The sequence below is a fragment of the Coenobita brevimanus genome, chromosome 14, assembly GCF_032717465.1.
Source record: "Coenobita brevimanus isolate Jiangsu-jjx chromosome 14, ASM3271746v2, whole genome shotgun sequence".
In the NCBI taxonomy this organism is placed as follows: domain Eukaryota; kingdom Metazoa; phylum Arthropoda; class Malacostraca; order Decapoda; family Coenobitidae; genus Coenobita; species Coenobita brevimanus.
The window spans coordinates 28,460,701-28,469,739 of NC_136967.1; the positions used below are offsets into that span (position 1 = coordinate 28,460,701).

Here is a 9,039-nt window from a genome sequence, read left to right on the forward strand (position 1 = left end):
GGCGGCGCTACAGGGGGAAACAACTGAGGTACATACGGTGGCTGCTCCCTTCCCGGTACGTACGGTGGCCATTACCGCGGTGTTGCTTGGGACTGTACCTGGAGCAGTCCCACCCCAAACCTGGCGAGGGCTGCTCCATCAGTGGGGTTGTCTCTCATTCCTGCGCTGTCGCTGTTGGGTGGGTTGAGGGGAAGAGGGACTTAAGGTAGGGGCGCCCCGGTGCCCTTCTCGCTCTGGGCCAATCCCACAGTGACTTTTTTTTTCATGTGCTCGAGTCTGGGCATAGGCTTCTCAGCCTGCTCCCAAGGCCCAGTAGTCCTCCTACATATCGTACACCTCTACATGTCACCACTTCGGCGCTAACACCCACCGTCCATATTGAATACATGCTAGGACTGTCTCATACAGGACTGGTGTATTGGTATTAGAGAGGATATTTTTACGACATGTCGGCGGGTCTTCTGGTAGATTGGTAAAGTCTGCCGTAATGAAATTCAAATCCTTATACTGTTCCCTGCACCAGCGGGGATTTGAATCTGGGTCCGGTAGGAACACAAGCCATCTCTCTACCCATTGAGCCACTGCCTCCCCCGCCGTGGTGTCCTCCTGGGGTGGGGGCAGGGCTGCTGCTCCTTGGCGGGGTGGGGGTGGCGGGGTGGGGGGACCGGCTGCAGAGGCGTGTATTTCACCACTGTCTGTGGTCAAAAAGTCACGGCCCCGTGACTGGAGGTGGTAGGTGTGGGTGGTGGATGTCTGGTGGGCAGGTGTGATGTGTTGGAGAAGGATGGTCCAGTGGTGTGTTGCCCTGTAATATGTATAGTAGTGTCAACCAATCTAACTCTTCATTCCACCCACGTGTATAGTATCCAGTCGAGCATATTAAAAGACAACTGTGCCTTAGTGCTAGCCACTGCATTGAGCCCTGAGTGACTTGTAATATCCATGTATGTTGAAGTACTTGTATTTGCCCTTAACTACTTTACTGTGTTGTGTACACTTTATAGTAACTCTGTCATCCTGCTCATTCTGTATCCAGTGTTTCTTTGTTCTGTACTGTAAGGAGTTAGAACTAAGACAATAGATGTGCTAATGTACACTGCCGAGTTTTTATGCCCTGTTCCTTTGTGAGTGCTTACTTCCGGTCCAGAAAGAGAACCCCGCTCAGTCGCGGGCGTTTTTAGGACGAGAGGTCGGACTAAAAACACCCAGCATAACACCCTGTCCATTCTGTATCCAGTGTATCTTTATTCTTGTATTGTAAGGAGTTCGAATTAAGACAATAGATGTGCTAAGGTATACTGCAGAATTTTTATGCCCAGTTCCTTTGTGGGTGCTTTACTTCCGGTGCAGAAAGAGGATCACGCTCAGTCGCGGGCGTTTTTAGGACGAGAGGTCGGACTAAAAACACCCAGCATAACAGGTGGTGTCTGGCTCACTCCGCCGGGCGGATATTTCAGAGACAGCATAGCTGAGACCTGCTCATCAGAGATTGAGGCATCTGTCTGTAGATACGGCTGGTGAAGTTTCCCATTATTTCATTAATAAGAACTTACAATGGGGGTCTGTTTATTCTGGTGAAAGCTTGTCTCCCGCAGCTCCTGCCTTCATTCATTAGACTCTTTAGACCTTCATTGTAATCTAAAAGTAAGCAGTGCTGTGCCTTACCATATCAAATCACCAATACTTATTTGATTTTTTGAAAATGTTGGCCAGAAGTGAATAGTCTATGCTGAAAGATTGAAGTTCAGCGGTGCTACCAACAGAGTACAGTTTTAGGTGAAACAATTAGCTTACAGTTCATTTATAAAATGCAACTACGACAAAATATTATAACTAGTATTAGTGTTTAACCATCTATTTTTTTCAAATGAAATTCCATATCCATTTAGCAAACCCACTTCTGGTAGATCAGAATGGTTCTTACCTGTTCAGTTCAACTTAAAGAGGCCTTCATAATGAATAACTGTTGCTATCTCTACCTGCAACAAAACATATGTAAGTGAAAATGATAGTACAAATAATGAGGTGGTTTGGCCAAGATAAAAAGTTAGTTGACAGTCTGACTTGAAAAGTAACAGGGGAAGACCAAGGATGAGCTGGAGGAATGGAATGGAGAGTGAAATACAGCATAGTGTCCCCGGGAGTGCTCAATCCCCCACATCGAAGATTCAGCGTAGTGCCCCCGGAAACTCACCAACACCCCCACAAAGACCCCACGGAGGAGCAGCAGAGGCACACCGAGACTCGGCGTGACAACGGCACAAGCCAGTCCGGGCTGTACACCCCTATGACCTGGAGCCGCCCCGCCGTCGCCATATCAGAAATCTGGCACTACCTTCCGGGCGAGGTTCCACCAAACCATCTCGGGGTGGAGCTGTCTGTCCAGTTTCGATCAGTGCCCCTCAGGAGTTGGCCTGTAGCCACTCCTGCCTTCTACAGGAGTATGCCAGTAGCCTCTCCGAAGGTGTCTTCCCTCTTGGGACGGCCAGTAGCCACCCGCCCCTCGTAAAGGAATCGGCCCAACGCCGAACTGAGGGTAATCAGGAGATGGCCGGTAGCTGCTCCCGCCTTCGTAAGAAGGCGTCTTTCCAGAGACGGCCTGTAGCTGCTCCACACCCCCTCCTGAAGGAGACAGCCTGTAGCCGCTCCGAAGGCATTGCCCCCGAGTCGGCCTGTAGCTACTCCACACCCATCCTACAGGAGTTGGCCTGTAGCCACTCCCACCTTCGTCAGACGGCCGGTAGCCGCTCCGAAGGTGTTGTCCCCGAGTCGGCCTGTAGCTGCTCCACACCCCCTCCTGAAGGAGACGGCCTGTAGCTGCTTCCACCTTCATCAGACAGCTGGTAGCCACTCCGAAGGCATTGCCCCCGAGCCAGCCCGTAGCCGCTCCCCACCCCTCCTACAGGAGTCGGCCTGTAGCCGCTCCCGCCTTTGTCAGACGGCCGGTAGCCGCTCTGAAGGCGTTACCCCCGAGTCGGCCTGTAGCCGCTCCCACCTTCGTCAGACGGCCAGTAGCCGCTCTGAAGGTGTCCCAAGGTGTGCTGGTTCCTATTCCCCCTCTCAGGCCACGGCCAGTAGCCGGGCCCTGAGGCCCCTGGGAAGCCAAGGTCAGTAGCCAGGCTCCATGGCTGGAAACAGTCGAGAGCAGTCCTGCCGCCCCAGCGTGAGCCAAGTGTCCTGTACCCCGATGCAGTGGACGTGGGAGAGTACTGGAGAGGCCCTATCGCCTCCCCTGGCCTCTGCTCCCTGCGCCTGGCCCTGGAGAAAACCCACCTGACGGACCCTGACGCAGACCAGTGCCGCAACCCCTCCCTGATGGCGCTGCCTGGCTCTGGGGGCTGCAGCCCTCGGGAACTCCAGGCTCTTCCCAAAACTCCCAGGCGGGACCTCCCTATGCCCCGATGGCGGAGGACCTCCATATCCGGCCGAGACCTGACCGCAAGGTTCAGGGAGTTGTTCGGCCCGAGTCCTGAGGGCCATACTCCTGTTTCCAGCCCGGAGAAATCGGGGCCCCTTCGCCACCTGCAGCCCCGGACGAGAGGAGACGCCCTTGCGCGCCATCCTGTGCCCTCTCGGCACGACGTACAGTACCTTGGCGGTGCCCCTGCCCCAGCAGAACTGTCACCGGCGTGTCTTCCCGCCACACCCGCCTCCAGTAACTTGTGAGACAGTGATTGTGCCCTAAGTACAGTGGAACAGTGACAAGGTGATAATGTACTTTCCTAGCACCAGTCCAAGTGTTTACGTGACGGAAATGAAGGCCTAATATGCAGAGGGCAGAATAGTGAACCAATCCTGTGGAATCCAAGTGATAGTGCATAAGACTCATGTATGACTCCCTTCACGTTATCATCAGTGTAACGACCAAGCCGTGGAACTCATATTAGTAATTTATCCAAATGTCCCTTGCTCTTAGGAAATAATAAATCAAACACTCAATCAATACCCTCCACTTCATATTACTCAAAACGTAATTAGACCCCAGTGCCTTACTCCCTCCCCTAGTGAACTTTACCTTCAATTCCCCCCACATGCGCATCAACCTAGGATCGTATTGTGATAATTAACAAGTGACCCTTTCCACTTGGGAAATATAAGTTGAACTCGCTATCATTAACCTCTGCCTCATACTAACATAAATACAATTAGACCTCACTCCCTCCCCTAGTGAGCCCTGTCACTCCCTCCCCCATGTGCACCGAGACCCTTGATGATACTAATACTGTACATTACGCCTTGAGTGCCCAGAACATACTATTGTAGTATCCTGCGAGATACTGAGAATCTAGTTATAAGAGTTTGTAATTGACCAATATTGTGCTGTATCATTTGCTGTTGTCCCTTGTCTGACTAAGTAATACACGTGTAAAGGTTATTGCCTGAAGTTTTTGTGTCCTGCCTCTCTCTTATTTGTCCTAAGTCCCAGTCTCAAAAGAGGACCAGCTTCACGTTAGGTGTTCTGGGAGCAAGAAGTCCCGCCTTAAACACCTAGCATTACACTGGTGGACAGCGGTGGTTCTTGACCCAGGCATACGAGAGAGGTAGTGAAGAAATATCGGCAAAATGGCAATGAAACCACACGTGCAATTGCCCAAGTTTGACCCTGACCAGTGTGATGTGCACACATATCTGGCGATTATCAATCCCTTACTGGATATCGGTTTTGATAATGACCAACAAAAGATTGCAGTCACATTCCCACTACTGGGCAAAGCGGCGGCGAACATAGCACTGAAAATCGTCCCGGAGCTCACCTGGCAGAACTTCACAAAGTTTGTGATTGAGGCCATCACCCCATCACAAGGGAAAGTGGTGGCACTATCCCACTTGGATAGCCTTACATTTGACGGGGAATTGGATAATACCCTAATTCAGGCAAGACACCTAGTGACCGTTGCCTACCCGGAGGCAGATGAGGAAAACCGGGATCAACACACTTTTAACACTCTTCTGAGAGTGCTTCCCAGTGTTGTAAAACAACACTTTACTACCCATGACCCGACTGGAGACATGGATAGAGATATCCAGCTTACTCGACGCCTCCTAACCGTCCGCCCGACATCCCAGCAGATCAATGTGGTGAAAAAGTTTCCCACACAGACTCCGGCTCCCCCAGTCAAGCCACGTCCACCCATGCCTCACACCAGCCCCACCCCGGAGCCGAGCCCGCCTAGAGCACGCCCCATGTGCCGGAGCCCCGCCCCCAGGAAAAATCCTAACCTGATTCTGGTGAATCCATGGGAATTCACAGCCTCTAGCTCCCGGTGTCCCCTGCATGACATATGGGACCAGCTAAAGGCTGCACGCCGCAAACCCATTACCCCAGGTTCACGTAAAGTGTCCTCGCTGGAGGACAAGGCCCCCGAGGACGAACTGGCAACCACATAGGAGACCGATCCTGGGGAACAGGAGCAGGAGCAGGAAGAAGGAGGCCTCAGACAGCTGGATTTTTAGGTCCACCCCCGCACCAACCCATGGTGGCGGGGGCCATTACCCCCAAATATCGCCCCCCAGTGTGCCACAAGATGAAATTAAACGGCTTGAAGGTCAGACTGCTAGTTGATACGGGAGCAGCCAGATCCTGCCTTTACAGCCACTCACCTTGTGGACGTGGGGGATGGCCCCCTGCCCATCCATGGGGAGACACGGGCCCTACAGGTCGATACCCACCAACCGGTGTCGACCCAGCACCAGTTCATAATTTCTGACTCCAGCTGGAGCTACGATGGGTACTTGGCACTGAATTTACTCCAGAAGCTGGGAGCTACTATAGACTGCCGCTACCGGCAGCTCCAGTTCCGTACCCCACCCGGACCATCTGCACCTGTAAGCCCTGGCCCCGGCCGGAAGACTCCCCCGCTTCCTACCCCACAAACCCCCGTCCTCCTCCCTCCCCCCCGTGCCCCCCCCACTACCCCTCCTCCCTCGTTCCCTGCTGCCGTTTCTGCCGCTGTTACCATTCCCCCTCACCATGAGGCCTGGGTGTCCCTCAACCGGCCCTCTGGCCCCTCTGTCTTATTCTCCCCTCTCTTGCCACCAGGAGCCCTTTCGGCCTGCCTGTTTCTCCCACTTTCCTTCCTCCGCATCACACGGCAGTCCGCATTGCCAACCTCTCCCCTTCCCCCCTCACCCTCCCGAAAGGGCTCATAATCTGAGAGATGGAAGAAGCCGAGCCCTGTGCCCCGTCCCCTCCCACTCCCCCACCCCCCTCCCACCCATCCCCGACCATCTCTCCGCTCAGCAGTCAAGACATCCTACGCCATCTTCTCCTGGATTTCCAGGATTTGTTCGCGGCAGGACCAGCAGACATAGGGCACATCACTCACCTGTCGCACGAAATTCATATGACAGGCCCACCAATTCGACAACCCTCCCGGCGGAAGAACCCCAGACAGCGGAAGAAGAGGACCGTTAAGTACAGGAACTGATAGAGGCTGGTGTCATTTCCCCCTCCACCAGCCCCTGGTCCTCCCTCATCGTCCTAGTGAAAAAGAAGGATGGCATGATGCGATTCTGCATTGACTATCATCGCCTTAATGATGTCACCATCAAGGACGCCACTCCCCTCCCTCGAATCGATGATTTCTTAGGCTGCGTTCACACCAAGCGATTCGATTCGATTCAATTCATGGAGAATCAGTTGATTCGATTCATTTTGAATCAGCGCCGTTCATACCGACAGAATCAAACTGTCAGAATCAACAGGGAGTAGTGCAAAGGCTGACTTGAACGAGGATGGACGTAGACGCTCTTGCTGAAGTAGAGGTGTTGCTGTGGCTGAGGCGGCGTAGGCGTAGGCGTCCAAGAAGAATATGGGTGCATGAAATTAATGCAAAAAGACCTGATTTTGGGAGTTTCGGACACTTGTTCCCAGATTTGATAAACAATTCAGACAAGTTTTATGATTATTTTAGGATGACCACTGAACAGTTTAAAATGCTAGTGGAGTTGACTGCACCCAACATAAGAAAACAGAATACTAATTACCGACGTGCAGTTGGAGTTGAAAGGATTGCCATTTACCTTAGGTAAGAAGTGAACTGTTAAAAAGTCTGAAAGTTGGGACAAGTAGTGTGTCATGCAGTATAAAAGACATCTTTTATTTCTGGTTATGAATACAGAATACATTAAGAAAACATATCTTTTATTTCTGGTTGTGCACAGAGTAAAAATAAGTATAAATTCTTTGTTTCTGGTTGTGAATATATTAAGAAGATAGACATCCTTTATTTATGGGTGTGAATACAGGAAAAAAAATAGACATCCTTCATTTATGACTGAATAGAGTAAAAAAATAGACATAATATGTTTATCGTTGTGAATGCACCAAAATCATTGTTCCACTTTTTATCATCATAAATAGCACGTCGCTCTCTCACTAAATTTATCAGGACGTCCGGTAGCATGATGCTCACTCCTCCACTGAATCGCCGTGACTGATGAAAAAATGGACCCTCGCGCATCAGTGATTCTGAATCGCCTTGAATCGCCATGATTTGAATTGAATTGATTCGCTTGGTGTGAACAGTTCCTATAGGAATTAACATGTCGCATCAAGACGAATCATGAATCGATATGATTCTCCATGAACTGAATCGAATCGAATCGCTTGGTGTGAACGCAGCCTTAGATTCCCTTTATGGAGCGTCCTGGTTCTCCACTCTGCAGCTCCAGTCTGGATATTGGCAAGTCCCCGTGCGCCAAGAAGACCGAGGCAAAATGGCCTTCTACCAAGTAACGGCAAGCATTATGAATTTAATGTCTTGCCGTTCGGACTTTGCAACGCCCCCGCCACCTTCTCCAGGCTGATGGAATCTGTCCTCCGCGGTCTGACGTGGGAAATATGCTTAGCATATTTAGACGACGTCATCGCTTTTAGCCGGACCTGGGCCGACCACCTGCAGCGCCTCTGCCAAGTTTTCACCAGAATTCGCCAGGCAGACCTCAAGCTCCGCCCCTCTAAGTGTGTCCTGGCCGCTTGGACCGTCTCATTCCTGGGACACGTTATCTCTCAGGCAGGAATCTCCCCTGACCCCGACAAGCTCCACGCCATTGTGGACATACCCCCGCCACAGGATGTACATGGCATCCATGCCTTCCTAGGATTGGCGTCCTACTACTGCTGGTTCGTAAAGGGGTTTGCCCACATCGCCAAACCTCTCCATGACCTAACCCGAAAAGGGGAACTGTTCATCTGGACAGAGGAAAGACGAGCTGCTTTTCAGCAGTTGAAAGACAAACTCGTCTCTGTCCCCATTGTTGCCTTCCCTGATTATGCCCTCCCTTTCTGCCTCTACACCGATGTCTCCCTCTCCGCCATAGGCGCCATATTAGCACAAGTTCAGGAGGGCCGTGAGCACATCATTGCCTGCACCAGCCGTACCCTGAACTAGGCAGACAAGAACTACGCCGCCACTAAACAGGAATGCCTAGGGATAGTATGGGCCCTCCAGCATTTCAGGGCATATATATCCGGGACACAGGTCACCATCAACACGGACCACCAGTCCCTTCAGTGGTTACATCAATCGGATTCCCACAATGCCCAACTTATCAGGTGGTGCGAGACCTTGGAAAAATTTAATTATGAAATCTCCTACAGACCAGGCAAGCTCTACACCAACGTGGATGCACTTTCCCGGCTCCCAATCCACACCATCCAGCCCGAAGCCAACCTCCTGCAGCAGTGGCACCGCAAGGAGCGACCCCCATGGATTCCCCCCACTTATTCAAAAAGCTACACCGGCAGGGTGACCACCTCCTAACCCCCTCCGGTCATATAATCCTGGCCCCTGACACCGCTCTCGACGCCTTACGCCACCTTCACGCCCATAACGGCATCCACCTGGGTACCAAAAAGCTGCTTCGGGTGTTCAATGACACGTACTGGGCACCAAACCCGTCCACCCTCGCCAAGGAAATTATTCAAAGTTGCTGCACCTGTGCGCTTGGAAAAGACATCACACAGACCGCAGGACCATCGGGCCACATCACCACCCACAAACCCTGGCAACTTTCAGCACTCGACGTGGTGGGGCC

The 9,039-nt window shown here is 51.9% G+C and overlaps 1 protein-coding gene across 1 annotated transcript; it reads left to right on the forward strand.

Moving 5' to 3' along the window:
- The first annotated feature begins 5,525 nt into the window (after positions 1-5,525).
- LOC145390329 (uncharacterized) lies at positions 5,526-8,393 on the forward strand. The gene is made up of 3 exons (XM_080265291.1): positions 5,526-5,546; positions 5,689-5,826; positions 8,016-8,393. Exons 1-3 carry the CDS (start codon positions 5,526-5,528, stop codon positions 8,391-8,393), a joined length of 537 nt encoding a protein of 178 aa, XP_080121417.1.
- Positions 8,394-9,039: the final 646 nt, after the last annotated feature.